The sequence below is a fragment of the Phyllopteryx taeniolatus genome, chromosome 14, assembly GCF_024500385.1.
Source record: "Phyllopteryx taeniolatus isolate TA_2022b chromosome 14, UOR_Ptae_1.2, whole genome shotgun sequence".
NCBI classification, from domain to species: Eukaryota; Metazoa; Chordata; class Actinopteri; order Syngnathiformes; family Syngnathidae; genus Phyllopteryx; species Phyllopteryx taeniolatus.
The window spans coordinates 25,801,169-25,822,018 of record NC_084515.1 but is presented as its reverse complement, the minus strand read 5'-3'; the positions used below and the strand labels follow the sequence as shown (position 1 = coordinate 25,822,018).

Sequence of the window (20,850 nt, the reverse complement as noted above, 5' to 3'; positions counted from 1 at the left end):
CACATATATTCTCTCTTACTTCGGCTAATCTTCATTCCTCTGCTTTCCAGTGCATGCCTCCATCTTTCTAACTGTTCCTCCACGTGCTCCCTACTTTCACTGCAGATCACAATGTCATCTGCAAACATCATGGTCCACGGAGATTCCTGTCTAACCTCATCTGTCAGCCTATCCATCACCACTGCAATCAGGAAGGGGCTCAGGGCTGATCCCTGATGCAGTCCCACCGCCACCTTAAATTCGTCTGTCACACCTACAGCACCTACCTCTGTACTTTTTCATCAACATCCTCAAGGCAAATAATGCATCTGTGGTACTCTTTCTCGGCATGAAACCATACTGTTGCTCGCAAATACTCACTTCTGTCCTGAGTTTAGCCTCCACTACTCTTTCCCATAACTTCATTGTGTGGCTCATCAACTTTATTCCTCTATAGTTCCCACAGCTCTGCACATCACCCTTGTTCCTAAAAATGGGCACCAGCACACTTTTCCTCCATTCCTCAGTCATCTTCTCACTCGCTAGAATTCTCTTGAACAAGCTGGTCAAAAACTCCACAGCCACCTCTCCTAGATGCTTCCATACCTCCACAGGAATGTCATCAGGACCAACGGCCTTTCCATTTTTCATCCTTGTTAATGCCTTTCTAACTTCCCCCTTACTAATCATTGCCACTTCCTGGTCCACCACACTTGCCCCGTCTACTCTCCCTTCTCTCTCATTTTCCTCATTCATCCACTCCTCAGTATTCTTTCCATCTATCTACTATTTACTGGTGCACACTACTGGCACCAGTCAACATATTTCCATCTCTATTCTTAATCACCCTAACCTGCTGCACATCCTTCCCATCTCTATCCCTCTCTCTGGCCAACCTGTATAGATCCTTTACTCCTTCTTTAGTATCCAACCTGGCATACATGTCATAATATGCCTCTTGTTTGGCCTTTGCCACCACTACCTTTGACCTTCACATCTCAATGTATTCCTTTCGCCTCTCCTTGGTCCTCTCAGTGTCCCACTTCTTCTTAGCTAACCTATTTCCTTGTATGATTTCCTGTACTGTGAAGTTCCACCACCAAGTCTCCTTCTCTCCTTTCCTGCCAGAAGATACACCAAGTACTCTCCTGCCTGCCTCTCTGATCACCTTGGCTGCAGTGGTCCAGTCTTCTGGAAGCTCCTCCCGTCCACTGAGAGCCTGTCTTACCTCTTCCCGAAAAGCTGCATAACACTCGTCCTGTCTCAGCTTCCACCACATGGTTATTTGCTCTGCCTTTGTCTTCCTAATCTTCCTCCCTACCACCAGAGTCATTTTACACACCACCATCCTATGCTGTCTAGCCACTCTCCCCTACCACAACCTTACAGTCGGTAACCTCCTTCAGATTACATCGTCTGCACAAGATGTAATCCACTTGCGTGCTTCTACTGCCGCTCTTGTGGGTCACCCTATGTTCCTGCCTCTTCTGGAAAAAAGTGTTCACTACAACCATTTCCATCCTTTTTGCAAAGTCTTCCACCATCTGTCCCTCCAAGTTCCTTTTCTGGATGCCGTACTTACCCATCACTTCTTCGTCACCCCTATTTCCTTCACCAACATGTCCGTTACAATCTGCACAAATCACGACTCTCTCTCTGTCTGGGATGCTCAGAACTAATTCGTCTAGCTCCTTCCAGAATTTCTCTTTCACCTCAAAGTCACATCCTACCTGTGGGGCATAGCCACTAATCACATTATACATAACACCCTCAATTTCAAGTTTTAGCCTCATCACTTGATCTGATACTCTTTTCACATCCAAGACATTCTTAGCTAACTCTTCTTTTAAAATAACCCGACTCCATTTCTCTTCCCATCGACACCATGGTAAAATAATTTAAGCCCTGCCCCTAAACTTCTAGCCTCACTTCCTTTCCACCTGGTCTCCTGGACACACAATATATCAACCTTTCTCCTTATCATCATGTCAACCAACTCCAGAGATTTTCCTGTCACAGTCCCAACATTCAAAGTCCCCACATTCAGTTCTAGCTCTGTGCTTTTCTCTTCTCTTTCTGCCAAAGAACCCACTTTCCACCTCTTCTTCTTCGACTTTGACCCACAGTAGCTGAATTTCCACCGGCGCCCTGCAGGTTGACGGCGCCGGTGGCGGACGTTGTTGACCCCGGCCATGACCGATCCGGTATGGAATTCTTTGGATGAATGCTCATATTTGTTTGGCAAAGTTTTAAGCCGGATGCCCTTCCTGACGCAACCCTCTGCCTTCATCCGGGCTTGGGACCGGCCTACAGTTTGCACTGGCTTGTGCCCCCCATAGGGCTGGATTTCAACTGATCGACTCTGATTCTAAAAACTAACTAAAAAACTGTATGTACCTTTTATAAAACAACCTATTTCGAAATCTTTTTTAATTTACATAAATTTCCACATCCATCTGAAAATCTTGAAAGGCTTAACTGACTCATCATACCATACAAACAAAAGAGGGAACTTTTTAGAATTAAAGTGCAGCTATCCTTCTGCCTTGTAAAAGTATACAGGCAGATTGACAGAGTGAAACAAAAAAGTTAAGGACACATATCCACAGTAAGTGCAAAATAGAAGCTCAAATTTGCCACTTATTGTTACGCAGTAGCTTGCCATAAAAAGCAATTTATATGAGGTTAGCATTAGTCTGCACAAAGAATTAGCAACCCCCTCTCCAGCTATTAGCATGGATCAAATTATCTTGTAGTTTACATCTCACGAAAGAAGTGACTTTCAGCTTTTCCTTGTCAGGGGGTCGCCACTACACCGAGTCACTCATATGATTTGTTTGTCTGACGTAACCTAACCACATTTATCCGGGCTTTAATAAACCCATGTCCCAATTAACTTCAAAAACTCATTTTAACTGCAGATATAGCATGCACGCTTGTACATGAAATTACTAAACAAACAATACATGATATAATACATACATTGGCATTGCTTCACACAGTGTCTCACTCTCTGACTGGATATTGTTTGGAGACGTGCCCCGCTGCACCAATCTTTTTTCTAATCTCAGCTTCATCCATGTCACGTCATGTGACTCACAGCACTTCCAGTTCTATTGTAGTTGTGTCAAAATAAAGGCATGAGTTTCAAAATAAGAGTCTAGAGATATAAATGAACTAAAACTGGAGTGATGGGCAGAACAGTGACCCAGGCCGGATTAGACCCTTAGACAGCCCGATTCTGGCCCGCGGGCCGTACACTTGACATCCCTGGTTGAAATAGTTAAGTCCATATGCCAGATGGGCACAGCAATGAACTGTCTTATGAGGCCCTGTACTAAGTGTATGCAAAATGTAGAGGACAGTGTTGGGTATTCAAAGGAGTCTTGTTGCACAAATGTTGAATAGATGACGTACACTTCTTTCTTGTCCACAACATTCCTGATGTTTGCCACCTTTCCCTGGATGCAGACGAAGCTGTTGGCTTGGTGCATAGCTCTTCACAAGGGTGAAGAGCTGTGTTGCATTGGGTGTACTATTGTGCAGTTAAACTGTGGTGGCAGAGGTCAAGAAGTGCGCTCTCTCCTTGCACCCAAACTCTTCAATCCTCTCCATTTGTACAGACAAAGGGCATCATGAAAAGAAGTAAGAATTGCTGCTACACTGGAATATGCAGAATGCCCTTAATGAGCACAGGACCTGTATAAAGCAGGAATTCAGAGGCCTTCCATTGGTCAATTTCCTTCAGGGTTCTACACCTTCATGCAAACTCCGCAGGCACACTTGTCTTGACCTTTAAGTGCATCTCAGATATTATCTGCACCTGAAAGTCTGAGTGAGAGTCTACAAGCTAGTGGATCATTGAGCCTCGTGACACCTAACAGACAAGATGCATGTAATCTAATAGGAACCCATTGATCATGCCCAAAGATATTGCAACCAGTGGTGAAAATCTGAGAAGATGCCTCTTATCAGCTATTAATAATACTTCAACAATACTCTTTAATGATTTTAGTTTCTACTTTAACATGTTAATCTTTTACAAGAAATGGTCTTGAGAAGAAAAGTTAGTGTTTAGCATGAAATTTTATCCATCCATTGCCGAGGAAGCTGGACAATCTGTCATAAGGAACAACAATTGTAAAATGTGTAAGGGCCTCATCTTGCATGAAAATCAAATCTTCAACATTCTCACTGATAACTAGCCAGATCTCCTCTTGCATCATAATCTTCCTTTTGGCATTCATGGTACCACAAAGAATGAATGAACCCACAATCCGAGTCATCCCACACCACACCTTTTCTTAAATTCTCATACAGTACGTTAAGAACAAACACAAAAATTTAAGAAAAGCCCTATGTTGTTGTATATCCCACAACTGTCAGTTGCAATCAGTTGAACTCATGATCTTAATAGGTTTCGTATTTGAACACAGATGCCACAATGGGCATCATAATACAAATGTATTTGCAGAGCCATAATTCTTCTACTTGCACCTTTGATAAATGACATTTTCGTCTGGACATCCAATCTTTTTATTCATACAGCATACAAACTTAATTTTGTTTTTATAGCAGGTTAAACAGGTGAAGAAAGAAAATAGCAGGGGCAGGTGAAGGAACACCCACAGAATGCAGGATTTTTAAACCTGTGGACAAAGTGAGCAGCAAAGTGTAACTGCCCATAAGCAGTTGATCAATAAGGGACTTTGAGGTAATAACAAATGTTCAAGACTGAGAAATGTTGGATGATGAGCATCTGACAAACCCTGTTTTTCCTGCCAGTCCCTGCGTGGGTTTTCTCCGGGCACTCCGGTTTCCTCCCACATCCCAAAAACATGTGTGGTAGGTTTATTGAAGTGATAAATTGCCCATAGGTGTGAATGTGAGTGCGAATGGTTGTTGGTTTATATGTGCCCTGCAATTGGCTGGTGACCAGTACAGGGTGTACCCCGCCTCTCACCCGAAGATAGCTGGGATAGGCTCCAGCACGCCCGCGACCCTTGTGAGGAGAAGCGGGACAGAAAATGGATGGATGGATGGATGGATGAATGAATTTGCGGTGGCAGATTGGCACATCTGCATGTTCTCCCTGTGCCTGCGTGGGTTTTCTCCAAGTACTCCGGTTTCCTCCCACATCCCAAAAAAATGCATGGTAGGGTGATTGAAGACTCTAAAATGCCCTTAGCAAAGCTAATTTATTTATATATTGCATTTCATACGAACGCAATGCATTTAATAACAAAGATAAAATACAGCTTATGAACATTTAAAACAATTTTTTAAATAAAAGTACAATTAAAACAGCGTACAGTGCAAGAAATATCATTTTAAAATGTGTAGCGTATATTGGTTGAATAAAAATGTAATTACTTTGGGAAAAGATACGAAGGAACGTAAACGCCTGCATTCACTTCCAAGTTAGTCCGATTGACGCTTTAATCGTTAAAATCAAACTAATCTGTCCCATAAAGGGGAATCACGTCACTTTTTATGTGTATAAAATTTAGGGAAAGTGACGAGAAACCTTTTTATCAGTCTCGTAATCTGAAGGTTGCTACATTTTATGAAATTTTGAGTTACTAAAACTCAGAACACACACAAAATACAACCAAGAGCGGAATTTTATAGAATATTTAATGACATCTACAAGGGATCGAGAGGGAAACACACAAAGGAGTCTAACTAAAGCAAGAAAATAACACTAATAATGGGGAAAGAAAGACAATAGGCGCACGAAAAGGGAAATAGAACATCGTGTGTGGGACTAAAGTTGAAAACGTGAGCGTTTAATGAGTCCAGTGCGGATGGGAGAGAGAGAGAGAGAGAGAGAGAGAGAACAAAGTTGAGATTTTGTCTGGAGCTTGTAATTTCCCCGAATTTTTAGGCACTAATATTGTACAGTCAGACAAACACTTGCAGTGTCTAATCACGAACGTAGATCAGCTGGTCTCAGGGAGTGGTCTCTCTCTGGGCACGTCTCAGGAAGCACGGAGATAGATTTGGTTGAAGAAGAAAAAGATGTACAAAAATAAAACTAAAACAAAAGAGGCGGAAGACGAAAATCTCCTTAGGAGAATATGACCGTCTCTCTCCCCACCTTGGGTCCTGGGTCCGCTAGCACGTTCCGAAAACTCACGCTTGGCTGGGAGCGCATCTGGGTAGCTCAGAAAGGGCAGGGGGGAAGGGTGGCCGAGGCCAGCCGTAGCTGGCAAGATGCCAGCCAGAACACGAAGAGAGGAAAAACAAAAGTCAAAAACAACCAAGAGAGCAAGAAGGCGGGAGTCAAGAGTTAAATATCCCGGGGGGTGCAAGAGGGACTGAAAAACCTGGAGAAGACCACACCCATCAGCTTGAGTCTAGTCTACAATTTTGATAAAGGTGGTGTAAAAATCATATCTTAATATAAAATACTCCTACCTTTGTATTCTCTTTACTGATGGGTCAAGCATATGGGATGTCTGTTTATACTTTAGTTTTGGCAAATCAACTGCTTATGGTTCAAATCACATTTTATGCTGCTTGGAGTCAATCAAGACAAACAGTTCTCAAAAGCTCAAGGCTGCACTTGTAAAGTTGGCACACTGACAGACATCAAGGCATACATTTGGAATAATTCGGCAGAGTTCCCCCTCCTTGAGCCGTCACCTTATCGTGGTGGAGGGGTTTGTGTGTCCCAATGATCCTAGGAGCTAAGTTGTTTGGGGCTTTATGCCCCTGGCAGGGTCACCCATGGCAAACAGGTCCTAGGTGAGGGACCAGACAAAGCACGGGTCAAAGAACCCGTATGAAGAAGACAAAATATGGACTCAGGTTTCCCTTGCCCTAACGTGGGTCACCGGGGCCCCCCTCTGGAGCCAGGCCTGCAACCATGGGGCCCGGCTGGGCACAGCCCGAAAGGGTAACGTGGGTCCCCCTTCCCATGGGCTCACCACCTGTGGGAGGGGCCATAGGGGTCGGGTGCAATGCGAGCTGGGCGGTGGCCGAAGGCGGGGACCTTGGCGATCCGATCCCCGGCTACAGAAGCTGACTCTAGGGACGTGGAATGTCACCTCTCTGGCAGGAAAGGAGCCCGAGCTGGTGTGTGAGGTCGAGAAGTTCCGACTAGATATAGTCGGACTCGCCTCCACGCACAGCTTGGGCTCTGGTACCAGTCCTCTCGAGAGGGGTTGGACTCTCTTCCACTCTGGAGTTGCCCACGGTGAGAGGCGCCGAGCAGGTGTGGGTATACTTATTGCTCCCCGGCTCGGCGCCTGTACGTTGGGGTTCACCCCGGTGGACGAGAGGGTAGCCTCCCTCCGCCTTCGGGTGGGGGGACGGGTCCTGACTGTTATTTGTGCCTATGCACCAAACACCAGTTCAGAGTACCCACCCTTTTTGGAGTCCTTGGAGGGGGTGCTGGAGAGCGCTCCCGCTGGGGACTTCATCGTTCTGCTGGGGGACTTCAATGCTCACGTGGGCAATGACAGTAAGACCTGGTAGAGCGTGATTGGGAGGAACGGCCCCCCCGATCAGAACCCGAGCGGTGTTCTGTTATTGGACTTCTGTGCTCGTCACGGATTGTCCATAACGAACACCATGTTCAAGCATAAGGGTGTCCACACGTGCACTTGGCACCAGGACACCCTAGGTCGCAGTTCGATGATCGACTTTGTGGTCGTGTCATCGGACTTGCGGCCGCATGTCTTGGACACTCGGGTAAAGAGAGGGGCGGAGCTGTCAACTGATCACCACCTGGTGGTGAGTTGGCTCCGATGGTGGGGGAAGATGCCGGTCCGACGTGGCAGGCCCAAACGTATTGTGAGGGTCTGCTGGGAACGTCTGGCGGAATCCCTTGTCAGAAGAAGTTTCAACTCCCACCTCCGACAGAACTTTGCTCATGTTCTGGGGAAGGCGGGGGACATCGAGTCCGAGTGGACCATGTTCCGCTCCTCCATTGCTGAGGCGGCTGACCGGAGCTGTGGCCGTAAGGTGGTCGGTGCCTGTCATGGCGGAAATCCCCGAACCCGTTGGTGGACACCAATGGTGAGGGATGCCGTCCTTCTTGGCCTGTGGGACTCCTGAGGCAGCTGATGGGTACCGGCTGGCAAAGCGGAATGCAACTTTGGTGGTCGCTGAAGCAAAAACTCGGGCATGGGAGGAGTTGGGTGAGGCCATGGAGAAAGACTTCCGGACGGCTTCGAGGAAATTCTGGTCCACCATCCGACGTCTCAGGAGGGGAAAGCAGTGCACCATCAACACTGTGTATAGTGGGGATGGGGCGCTGCTGACCTTGACTCGGGACGTTGTAAGCCGGTGGAGAGAATACTTCGAAGACCTCCTCAATTCCACTGACACGCCTTCCCATGAGGGAGGAGAGTCTGGGTTCTCTGAGGCGGGTTCTCCTATCTCTGGGGTTGAGGTCACCAAGCTGGTTAAAAAGCTTCCTCGGTGGCAAGGCCCAGGGGTGGATGAGATTCGCCCGGAGTTCCTCAAGGCTCTGGATGTTGTAAGGCTGTCCTGGTTGACACGCCTCTGCAACATCGCCTGGACATCGGGGACAGTGCCTTTGGATTGGCAGACTGGGGTGGTGGTCCCCCTTTTTAAGAAGGGGCACCGAAGGGTGTGTTCCAACTACAGGGGGATCACACTCCTCAGCCTCCCTGGTCAGGTCTATTCAGGGGTGCTGGAGAGGAGGGTCCGTCGGGAAGTTGAATCCCACATTCAGGAGGAGCAGTATGGTTTTCGTCCTGGCCGTGGAACAGTGGACCAGCTCTACACCCTTGGCAGGGTCCTCGAGGGTGCATGGGAGTTCACCCAACCAGTCTATGTGTTTTGTGGACTTGGAGAAGGCGTTCGACCGTGTCCCACGGGTGGTCCTGTGAGGGTTGCTTCGCGAGTATGGGGTACCGAACCCCCTGATACGGGCTGTTCGGTCCCTGTACGACCGGAGTCAGAGTTTGGTCCGCATATCCGGCAGTAAGTCGGACTCGTTTCCGGTGAGGGTTGGACTCCGCCAAGGCTGCCCTTTGTCACCGATTCTGTTCATAACTTTTATGGACAGAATTTCTAGGCGCAGCCGAGGCGTAGAGGGGATCCGGTTTGGTGGCCTCAGTATTGCATCTCTGCTTTTTGAAGATGATGTGGTTCTTTTGGCTTCATCAAGCCGTCACCTCCAACTCTCATTGGAGCAGTTCGCACCCGAGTGTGAAGCGGCTGCGATGAGAATCAGCACCTCCAAATCTGAGACTATGGTCCTCAGTCGGAAAAGGGTGGCGTGCCATCTCCAGATCGGGGATGAGATCCTGCCCCAAGTGGAGGAGTTCAAGTATCTTGGGGTCTTGTTCACGAGTGAGGGAAGAATGGAACGGGAGATCAACAGGCGGATCGGTGCAGCGTCCGCAGTGATGCGGACTTTGTATCGATCCGTTGTGGTAAAGAAGGAGCTAAGCCGAAAGGCGAAGCTCTCGATTTACCGGTCGATCTACGTTCCTACCCTCACCTATGGTCACGAGCTGTGGGTCGTGACCGAAAGAACGAGATCCCGGATACAAATGAGTTTCCTCTGCAGGGTGTCCGGGCTCTCCCTTAGAGATAGGGTGAGAAGCTCGGTCATCCGGGAGGATCTCAGAGTAGAGCCGTTGTTCCTTCACATCGAGAGGAGCCAGATGAGGTGGCTGAGGCATCTGATTCGGATGTCTCCCGGACGCCTACCTGGTGAGTTGTTCCGGGCACGTCCCACCGGGAGGAGACCCCGGGGACGACCCAGGACACGCTGGAGAGACTACATCCTTCGGCTGGCCTGGGAACGCCTCGGGATCCCACCGGAAGAAATGGATGAAGTGGCTGGGGAAAGGGAAGTCTGGGCGTCCCTGCTGAAGCTACTGCCCCCGCGACCCCACCTCGGATAAGCGGTAGAAGATGGATGGATGGATGGATGGATGGACGGCAGAGTTCGTAAAATATCAAAACAGAAATTTTCCTTTGGTTAAACATCAAATGAAAGTCCGCCGGTTCGACTTTGCAGTTCCTCTTGACGCCAGCGGGTGTCGCCTTGTCTCAGCCTATTCAAAGACTGGTGGTCCGGTTGAAATATCTGGGGGTCTTTGATGCTTGGGAGTTCAGACTTTGAGGGTAGATGTTAATTAGTTTAGGGTCCACTAGGCGTCTTCTTGGGGTAATCTCACACCAGGGCTGCTTGGTAGAATGCAGTTTATCAAGCCATGGGGAGTCACTGTGTCACCTCAGTTTATGGGGAGCATGTCCGCTACAAGTGGAAATGCTCTGAAAAGCATGAGGAAAAAGTAAGAATTTTTAACCTGGACTTAAAAACATTCACACTTGGGGCTGACGACACTTCTGTTGGCAACTTATTCCATTTGTGTGCACCATAATAGCTAAATGCTGCGTCACCATGTTTGCTTTGGACTGTGTACTCCATTATTTGACTTGTCTGTAGATCTCAGAGCCCAACTGGGTTTATATTTCGTTAACATTTCTTTCATGTATTCAGGATCTAAACCATTTCGTGATTTATAGACCAGGAGCAGAACTTTAAAATCTATTCTAAAGCTGTCTGGAAGCCAGTGTAAAGACTTTAGAATTGGAGTAATATGCTCTGACCTCTTTGTTCTTTGTTCTGGTATGCCGTATTCTGAATGAGCTGCACCTGTTTAATTATCTTTTTGGGGAGTCCAGTCAGAAGACCATTACAACAGTCAAGTTTACTTGAGATAAAAGCATGGATGGACTTCTCCTGGTCTGCTTGGCACATGCAAGCTTTCACTCTGGATATGTTCTTCAGATGGTAGAAGGCAGTTTTAGTAATTGATTTGATATGACTGTTGAAAGTCAGGTACACCAAGGTTTCGGGCTTGGTCTTTGGTTTTTAAAGAGAGTGACTCCAGGTATTTACTCACAGCAATCCTTTTTTCTTTATTGCCAAAAACAATTATCTAAGTTTTGTTGTGGTTTAATTGAAGAATATTTTGGCTCATCCAGTTATCTGTTTTAGACAGTGACACAACAACTCAATTTAACTGTCGTCATCTGGAGCGACTGCGAGATATAACATCATCTGCATAGCTATTCGATGATTCGAACATTTCCAATGGTTACAAAATACCTCCATTCCTCCAGGTAGGACCTGAACAATTTAAGGACTGTTCCATTAAGTCTGACCCACGTTTCCAACTTGTTCACCAGTCTATTATGATCTACCATATCAAAAGCCGCACTGAGGTCCAACAAGAGCAGAATTGACACCTTTCCCGAGTCAGTATTCAACCTTAGATCAGTTAGCCCTTTGATAAGATCAGATTCTTTACTGTGATGAGTTCGGAAACCTGATTGAAATTTGTCAAAAAGTCCTTTTAAGATAGAAAGAAAGAAATTTCAGAGTTGATTAAAAATAACTTTCTCAACAATCTTGAATCTCTATGAAAAGAAGCTATGAAAGGGAGATTTGAGATAAGTCTATAGCTTGCTAACATGGAAATGTCCAGCGTTCTATATTTTATAAGAGGCTTAATGGCAGCTACTTTTAAGATCTTTAGGAAACTCACCTGACTGAAGTGAGGAATTGATAATTTGCTGCAAATCAGCTAGTACAGACTTCGCAATAGCTTTGAAAAAGTCAGATGGTATTGAGTCAAGACAGCTCGTTGGTGGTTTCAGCTGCTGAACCGTTTTCTCTCCAGTTTTTTGGTCAACTGTGTCAAATTCTGACATGGTAATAGAGTTTTTCCTGGGTGGCTTCAGATGTAGGATCATTTTATCATTTTGCTGATTCGTGCTAATATTTAACCTGATGGATTGTATTTTTTCACTAAAATAATGAGCAAATTCATTGCATTTATCTGCTGTTCGGCGTTCTGGAGCTATCTGATTCGGGGGGGTTGTGAGCTTGTCAACCACAGCAAACAGGGCATTATTGTTGAAGTTCTTACTGATGATTTCAGAAAAGTGTCTAGCCCTGACTAACTCTTGGTTAAAATTACAAAGACTGTCTATAGAGGTCATAGTCAATTTGGAGTTTAGTTTTTCTCCACTTACGTTCTGCTTTCCTACACTTTGATTTAGAGGTCTTTACCATCATTGTGCTCCTCCACGGTGTTCGAGGTCTCCTCAAGATTGTCTTAGTTTTAATAGGCGACAGCAGTCATGACATTTGAGTTTTTCCAGGTGAAATTATCCAAAAATTCATCATCAGCATTCACAGTTTGTGCCATAGCTATGGTCTCCATAAACCTAGTGGCGGTACTCTCAATGTACCTTTGGGTCACCTTTAACTAAAAGACAGATATTCAAAAGAGCTAAAATCACCCAGTATAATTTCTTTCCACTGAAATAATGACTTAAAAATAACAGCAATACCACCGCCTTTTTTCCCTAGTCAACACTTGTTCGTGAAATTAAAATTTGCTGGTGTTGCCTAATTTAAAATGGTATTACAGCTACTTTCTGTTAACCACGTTTCATTTAGTAACAAAAAGTCCAGATCATAGGTTGTAATGATGTCATTAATCGACATTGATTTATTACCCAGTGACTTGATATTGAAAAGAGCTAGTCTTGTGTGCACCATAATAGCTAAATGCTGCGTCACCATGTTTGCTTTGGACTGTGTACTCCATTATTTGACTTGTCTGTAGATCTCAGAGCCCAACTGGGTTTATATTTCGTTAACATTTCTTTCATGTATTCAGGATCTAAACCATTTCGTGATTTATAGACCAGGAGCAGAACTTTAAAATCTATTCTAAAGCTGTCTGGAAGCCAGTGTAAAGACTTTAGAATTGGAGTAATATGCTCTGACCTCTTTGTTCTTTGTTCTGGTATGCCGTATTCTGAATGAGCTGCACCTGTTTAATTATCTTTTTGGGGAGTCCAGTCAGAAGACCATTACAACAGTCAAGTTTACTTGAGATAAAAGCATGGATGGACTTCTCCTGGTCTGCTTGGCACATGCAAGCTTTCACTCTGGATATGTTCTTCAGATGGTAGAAGGCAGTTTTAGTAATTGATTTGATATGACTGTTGAAAGTCAGGTACACCAAGGTTTCGGGCTTGGTCTTTGGTTTTTAAAGAGAGTGACTCCAGGTATTTACTCACAGCAATCCTTTTTTCTTTATTGCCAAAAACAATTATCTAAGTTTTGTTGTGGTTTAATTGAAGAATATTTTGGCTCATCCAGTTATCTGTTTTAGACAGTGACACAACAACTCAATTTAACTGTCGTCATCTGGAGCGACTGCGAGATATAACATCATCTGCATAGCTATTCGATGATTCGAACATTTCCAATGGTTACAAAATACCTCCATTCCTCCAGGTAGGACCTGAACAATTTAAGGACTGTTCCATTAAGTCTGACCCACGTTTCCAACTTGTTCACCAGTCTATTATGATCTACCATATCAAAAGCCGCACTGAGGTCCAACAAGAGCAGAATTGACACCTTTCCCGAGTCAGTATTCAACCTTAGATCAGTTAGCCCTTTGATAAGATCAGATTCTTTACTGTGATGAGTTCGGAAACCTGATTGAAATTTGTCAAAAAGTCCTTTTAAGATAGAAAGAAAGAAATTTCAGAGTTGATTAAAAATAACTTTCTCAACAATCTTGAATCTCTATGAAAAGAAGCTATGAAAGGGAGATTTGAGATAAGTCTATAGCTTGCTAACATGGAAATGTCCAGCGTTCTATATTTTATAAGAGGCTTAATGGCAGCTACTTTTAAGATCTTTAGGAAACTCACCTGACTGAAGTGAGCAATTGATAATTTGCTGCAAATCAGCTAGCACAGACTTCGCAATAGCTTTGAAAAAGTCAGATGGTATTGAGTCAAGACAGCTCGTTGGTGGTTTCAGCTGCTGAACCGTTTTCTCTCCAGTTTTTTGGTCAACTGTGTCAAATTCTGACATGGTAATAGAGTTTTTCCTGGGTGGCTTCAGATGTAGGATAATTTTATCATTTTGCTGATTCGTGCTAATATTTAACCTGATGGATTGTATTTTTTCACTAAAATAATGAGCAAATTCATTGCATTTATCTGCTGTTCGGCGTTCTGGAGCTATCTGATTCGGGGGGGTTGTGAGCTTGTCAACCACAGCAAACAGGGCATTATTGTTGAAGTTCTTACTGATGATTTCAGAAAAGTGTCTAGCCCTGACTAACTCTTGGTTAAAATTACAAAGACTGTCTATAGAGGTCATAGTCAATTTGGAGTTTAGTTTTTCTCCACTTACGTTCTGCTTTCCTACACTTTGATTTAGAGGTCTTTACCATCATTGTGCTCCTCCACGGTGTTCGAGGTCTCCTCAAGATTGTCTTAGTTTTAATAGGCGACAGCAGTCATGACATTTGAGTTTTTCCAGGTGAAATTATCCAAAAATTCATCATCAGCATTCACAGTTTGTGCCATAGCTATGGTCTCCATAAACCTAGTGGCGGTACTCTCAATGTACCTTTGGGTCACCTTTAACTAAAAGACAGATATTCAAAAGAGCTAAAATCACCCAGTATAATTTCTTTCCACTGAAATAATGACTTAAAAATAACAGCAATACCACCGCCTTTTTTCCCTAGTCAACACTTGTTCGTGAAATTAAAATTTGCTGGTGTTGCCTAATTTAAAATGGTATTACAGCTACTTTCTGTTAACCACGTTTCATTTAGTAACAAAAAGTCCAGATCATAGGTTGTAATGATGTCATTAATCGACATTGATTTATTACCCAGTGACTTGATATTGAAAAGAGCTAGTCTCGCAGAGATAACTGGAGACAATGGTTTGATAGATTCACATTTTATCCTCACTAAGTTTATAGTTCTATTTTTTGTGTGTGCCATATTTCTTTGACCAACTTTCTGTCCCTTGTAATTACAGGGATGAAGAATGCTTGATCTCCATAGGGGTCTGACCTTTTCTGGTAAAGACCCTGCAGATATCAGTCAGATTTGCAGATAAGATTCTTCATGGGTGGAGGAGCCCTTTGCATCTTAGTTGAAGGTGGTTTCAGGCGAGGGGCGGGGGTGGGAGGAAGATCTTGGTGTGGTGTGTGTTGGATTCCATATTGACAATAGCCTTCATCCTGTCCGTCACATCTAACAGGGCATTTAGGCTAGTAGAGAGTGAGTTTTGCGTTGGGCGTTGCTCCAATGGGGGAGGGAGGGGGAGTGCGGCCTCATCTCATTCCTCATTCGTTCCTCCAATTATTTGGATGACACTGATGATTCCATCTGCACCTCGTGTCGCCTTGTCTCTTGTTCTTCCCATTGTTTGGGAACAACTGCATCTTTTTGTCCTTCAGCCGTGTCAACAAGGCCAATGTTTTCCTTTCGGGCCGCTGAATGAGGTACACAGTAAAAAATGTTGGCAGCCAATAAATATGCCCCTTGTCTATTTAGACAAAAAACATCTGCCTTGTAAATATGTCTGCTTCTGCTTATCAGAGGTCGGGTCACGGAGGCAGCCGCTTAAGCAGGGAAGAGCAGACTTCCAGCTCCCCAGCCACTTTGTCCAGCTCTTCCGGAGGGATCCCAAGGCATTCCCAGACCAGCTGAGAGTCTCTCAAGCGTGTTTTAGATCGTCCCCAGGGCTTCCTCCCTGGGGGACATGCCCGGAACACCTCATCAAGGAGGCGTCCAGTGGGCATCCTAACCTGATGTCAGAGCCACCTCATCTGGCTCCTCGTGATGTAGAGGAGCAACGGCTTGACTCTGAGCCCTTCCCAAATAACCGAGCTTCTCACCCATTTCTCAGGGAGAGCCTGGACACCCTGCGTAGGAAATTCATTTGTATCCGCGATCTTGTTCTTTCGGTAACGATCCACAGCTCCTGACCACAGAGATGAGGATAGGAATGGAGATAGACCGGTAAATCGGGCGCTTCACCTTTCGGCTCAGTTCCTTCTTCACCACGACAGACTGATACAGAGTCCGCATTATTGCAGACATTGCACCGATCCGCCTGTCGATCTTCTCCATTCTTCCCTAACTCGTGAACAAGACCCCGAGATACTTCAACTCCTTCACTTGGGGCAGGATCTCTTCCCCAACCCGGAGAGGGTACTCCTTCCTGTTCCGCCTGTAGACCATGGGTTTTTGGCTTTTAACTTTTTTCTACTAAACAAATGTATCGTGGAAAAAACAGGATCACTACAAAACATACATCAAAAAATATAAATTAAATGATGCTGTACAACCAAAAGAAAAAATAATTAGCATCCAGATAACTATAGTTATGACTAAGCTTGGCGTTGAGAAACACCACGTGCCTCAAGCCTTGAGGGAACTGATCTGGTTTCTTCTCTCTGTCTGGATATGACCCGCCCTGATTTTAAGATTCTCTCAGAAGAAACTGAAGTCATTGCATGACCAGCAAGTTAGCAACAGTTCCATTTGACACACTGGCACCTTTATTTTTAATTTTTTTCTGAATTTGCATTGTCAATAAAATTGAAATGTGTCCAGTGTTCTCCTTTTTCTGCTGCTGTCACTCACACTTCACTTTTCACTACTGTCACTTAGCACGTTCATCTCACGTCTTAACCCTCTCTGCCTACGAATGTGTCTGCGCACTGACGCCTCTCTCCGTTCTGGTCAGATAGGAAGGAGGAAAAAAGGCAGCTCTGCTCTCCTTTTTTACATAAAAGAGGCTGCGTGTTAAGCACATGACAGCCTCGTCTTGGCAAGCAGTTAATCTTATTGCCGTGCCACTAACTCCCGCCCCACCACACACAAGCACGCTCACACAAGCATGCACACATCCACAAGCTAATTACAGATAATGAACAGAGATGCGGGTGTTGAGACCTTGACTTTTCAAAACCACAGTACACCTTCAACACGGCAATCGGCCCTTGCAGAGAGGTGGCCCATTGAGGTACACTTTTTTTTATTAATGGTAAAGACAAAAGTGTATAACGGTACAGACATAAACAGCTTCATAAAAATCGTGTGAGTTGTGCTATTTACATGTTGCGCTTCAAACAAGTGCATAAATGATCCTAACTACTCATTACACTCTTGTCTTTTTACAATCATCATAACAGTAAAAAAATGCAATACTTCTGACAGTTTCACAAATTCTTACATATTCATTCATATCTTATTAAAGACACCATTTATTTTGCTGTCTGCTATTGTGTGTATGCAAAATGGCTGCCTCATCCTGGCATTTCAGCTCACTGATCCCTCTGGTGTATTGCAACAATTATCAATAGACATTTTAATAGATATTGATTTTGTACATAAGAGGCTTTCTCCAGTGGCATCTTTAGAGTTAAAGACAGCTTGAGTGACAAAGAAGGACTAATTGTAAAAGAGCCAAAAAGAAACACTGAGGAGGCTAAGTTGCATTTGTGTGAGTTTTCATGGAAAAGGCACATTAAGCCATCCATCCATTTTCTGAGCCGCTTCTCCTCACTAGGGTCGCGGGCATGCTGGAGCCTATCCCAGCTATCATCGGGCAGGAGGCGGGGTACACCCTTAAGTGGTTGCCTGCCAATCGCAGGGCACATACAAACAAACAGCCATTCGCACTCACATTCACACCTACGGGCAATTTAGAGTTCTCAATTAAACTACCACGCATGTTTTTGGGATGTGGGAGGAAACCGGAGTGTCCGGAGAAAATCCACGCAGGCACGGGGAGAACATGCAAACTCCACACAGGCGGGGCCGGGGATTGAACCCCGGTCCTCAGAACTGTGAGGCAGACGCTCTAGCCAGTCGTCCACCGTGCCGCCGGCACATTAAGCCATAAGAGAAAAATCCTATATAGCCAAAAATGTACGGTACTTAGGATCTTCAGAAAACATCTGGCAAAATGTTAAACTTCATTTAGGACACTTAACGGTAAAGGCATCTTGGCATTAAATAATGTGTTTTCTTAGAAACAATTATGACCTTTTGATGGATAACAACTGCCAATAATTCAAATACTCATATCAGTAAAATTCATTGATGTTTAAAAGGAAATTCATTGGGCCATGTCCTTACCGTTATTGATCAAATTATTTGAAAATGAACCATATGTACAATATTTTAACGCTTTAAGGTGTCTTGAAAGTTCTCCATGCCTCCATAACAACCATCATAACATCCCATATGCTGCTGAAATGCTACCATATGGTTTGATATATCAGCAGTAAAGTCCTAATAATACAACATTTTTGTTTTATTTGTAAATATTGGCGATGCAAATATATTACTCGAGACGATGACTTAATGTCAATTGTACTAATTTCTCCTTTTTCCCTCCAGATCCAAGACCCGTGACACCAAAGTTTTGATGGATGATACAGACGATGACTCCTGACATCAGGCCACGCCCCTTGCCTGGGTCCAGAATTTATTCAAAGGGGGAAACGCTTCCTCCTAACCAAGGAATTACCCAGCAAGTTGGGCGTTGAACTCACCTGAGTTTAAGACTCTCATGCCTATGGAAACTTCTCAATGCACGAGTCTCTGCACAGGCTCAGCGCTATTTCAAAAGAGAACAAGCAGAATTGCGAGTACAAGCAAAACTGTCACTGAATACTTTTACCTGTAATTTACCTTCATTTATACCTTCAAGAATCTGACCTCACCCTCCCAGTGAGTGGAACTCTATTATCTCTGTCCTCAACTAACCCCAGCTGTTTTCAAATTACATTCCTCTCCTCCAATCATGAACAATCCAGGTTTTTGAAACCAAACCAGACATCTCTGACATGATGTGTCTGTACTCCACTTGGATGCACTTCGACCATTTAGGCAGAGACTGACTTCAAAGCGACTCCTGCAAAAAGCACCTGAGTTGACACCTGTCTCAGGTTCATACATGCGTTAGACATATACACTCCATAGAAGAATGCATATTTGAGGAACATTTTACTTAGTGTTCATCATCACAGATTTAAAAGGATGGGCTTAAATGGAATATGATGAACACACACGCTACAAATAGCACTTATTTGTAACTGTGGTTATGAGTAGAAAATGGACAAAAGTAAACTGAAGAAAAAGGGTTTTGAAATGTTAATCATAGTTCCATGAACGTCATCTTCCTCGCTTTCCAAACACCCAATCATGTCTGAAATAATATATACATAAGCCTAAGTGTGTTAGTAGAATGTATGTTACATACAGGTTATGTGACTGTAGGCAAATAAATTCGGAGATGCTTGCTATGAAGTCGAACCTTTTTTACAATTGTATGGTTTAACAAATGAAATGTGTTACTTTTAAGAAAAATATATGACCTATTAAGACAGGATTATTAGGGCCCAAGCAGTGACCGCTGCAAGGGACCTATTATTATTATTATTATTATTACAACTAGTACTACTTAATTTATAGCACTTTTCAAGGGACCCAAGAACACTTAATAGTATATGTATCACTCTGTTCATCTTTTCATAATCACCTGCAACTTGGAAACAACGAAAGGCTAGATGTGGGCATCTCATCTTACTTCATAAAGGGGTAAATGCCAGCACAATTTCTCAGATCATGTTCATGTGTTGTCCTTTCCTTAACTTTGTGAGTGGTCATCTGAGTCACTAGTTAAATGTTTATTGTCATTGTATAATAATAAGATGGTTTCTGTTGAAGTCATGTCTTGGTTACTGACAGCTTATTGAGTGCCATTTGCCTTAGATGTAGAGATGTAACCTCTGGAAGGTGTCAGGTGCCATAGCTGGTCCCACCCTCACCCAACCCCAATTCCCCTGTTTCTGCATTTGTCTGTGAATGATGAGCCTTTCCTTCTGGTGACATAACTCACAATTATTCATTCTTGTGGAAATGGGTGAACACTTTAGATTTGGTTCTTTAAAGGCAGAAAGGCAAATGCAGCGCATTTAGTTACATTTCTTTAGAACGAGTACAATCTATCCTCCTCTGGACCAATGAGGGCCCTACAAAATCCGTTTTTAATCATTCCAGATTTTTGGGCAGTTGTTTTCCGTAGAGCATTTTTATTTGACAGTAAAATTGTTTGTGTGATTATAATTACTAAAATCCAATCAATTCCTATACAATCATTTTATAGTGACATGAATAATTAAATACAGAACCACAGTACACAATTAAGAAAAGGTGAAAATACATTAGGAATTTTCCGTTGACATCATTTCATGTTAGTTACATTTTTTCAGTAGAAACTGAAATTGTTCACCATAGCGCAGCATAAATGTAAATCTACCCTTTTGCAGTATTAACTTTGTTGTCGGTTGTTTAATATCTTCAAATGTTTAAGATGACTTTGGGCTAGCAAATGATGGCTTCCTAAAAAGAACGAGTAGTTATGAGCCATGAATCTTGTACCTTATGTTTATGCACCTTTTAGGATAGGTAGCTTGGTCAAACGTCATGTGTCCAAAAAGATCAGTATGTGTTGTCTCAACATTGCATTGTTTAAAAGAATAACAGGACAGGAATTTGATTCCAGTCACAGATGTGTATCTAATAAGCTAACAGTTATTATCGCAGTATGTTAAACAGATGAGAAAATGCATTTGATAAATAAAAGCATTTTTATTTCATGTCTGGAGCATCCATCCATCCATCCATTTTTTGAGCCGCTTCTCCTCACTAGGGTCGCGGGCGTGCTGGAGCCTATCCCAGCCGTCATTGGGCAGGAGGCGGGGTACACCCTGAACTGGTTGCCAGCCAATCGCAGGGCACATAGGAACAAACAACCATTCGCACTCACAGTCATGCCTATGGGCAATTTAGAGTCTCCAATTAATGCATGTTTTTGGGATGTGGGAGGAAACCGGAGTGCCCGGAGAAAACCCACGCAGGCACGGGGAGAACATGCAAACTCCACACAGGCGGGGCCGGGGATTGAACCCGGGTCCTCAGAACTGTGAGGCTGACGCTCTAACCAGTCGTCCACCGT

At 44.0% G+C, this 20,850-nt stretch overlaps 1 protein-coding gene across 5 annotated transcripts in view; it reads left to right on the top strand.

The window, feature by feature from the left end:
* The window catches only part of LOC133489270 (xenotropic and polytropic retrovirus receptor 1 homolog), a 246,898-nt gene extending 226,407 nt beyond the window's left edge, over nucleotides 1-20,491 (top strand). For all 5 annotated transcript variants that reach the window (XM_061798176.1, XM_061798177.1, XM_061798175.1 and 2 more), the window contains one exon: nucleotides 18,228-20,491. In XM_061798176.1, coding sequence (XP_061654160.1) covers nucleotides 18,228-18,282 — 55 coding nt within the window. In that variant the 3' untranslated portion in view covers nucleotides 18,283-20,491. The remainder of the gene's footprint in view (nucleotides 1-18,227) is intronic.
* The last annotated feature ends 359 nt before the right edge of the window (nucleotides 20,492-20,850 follow it).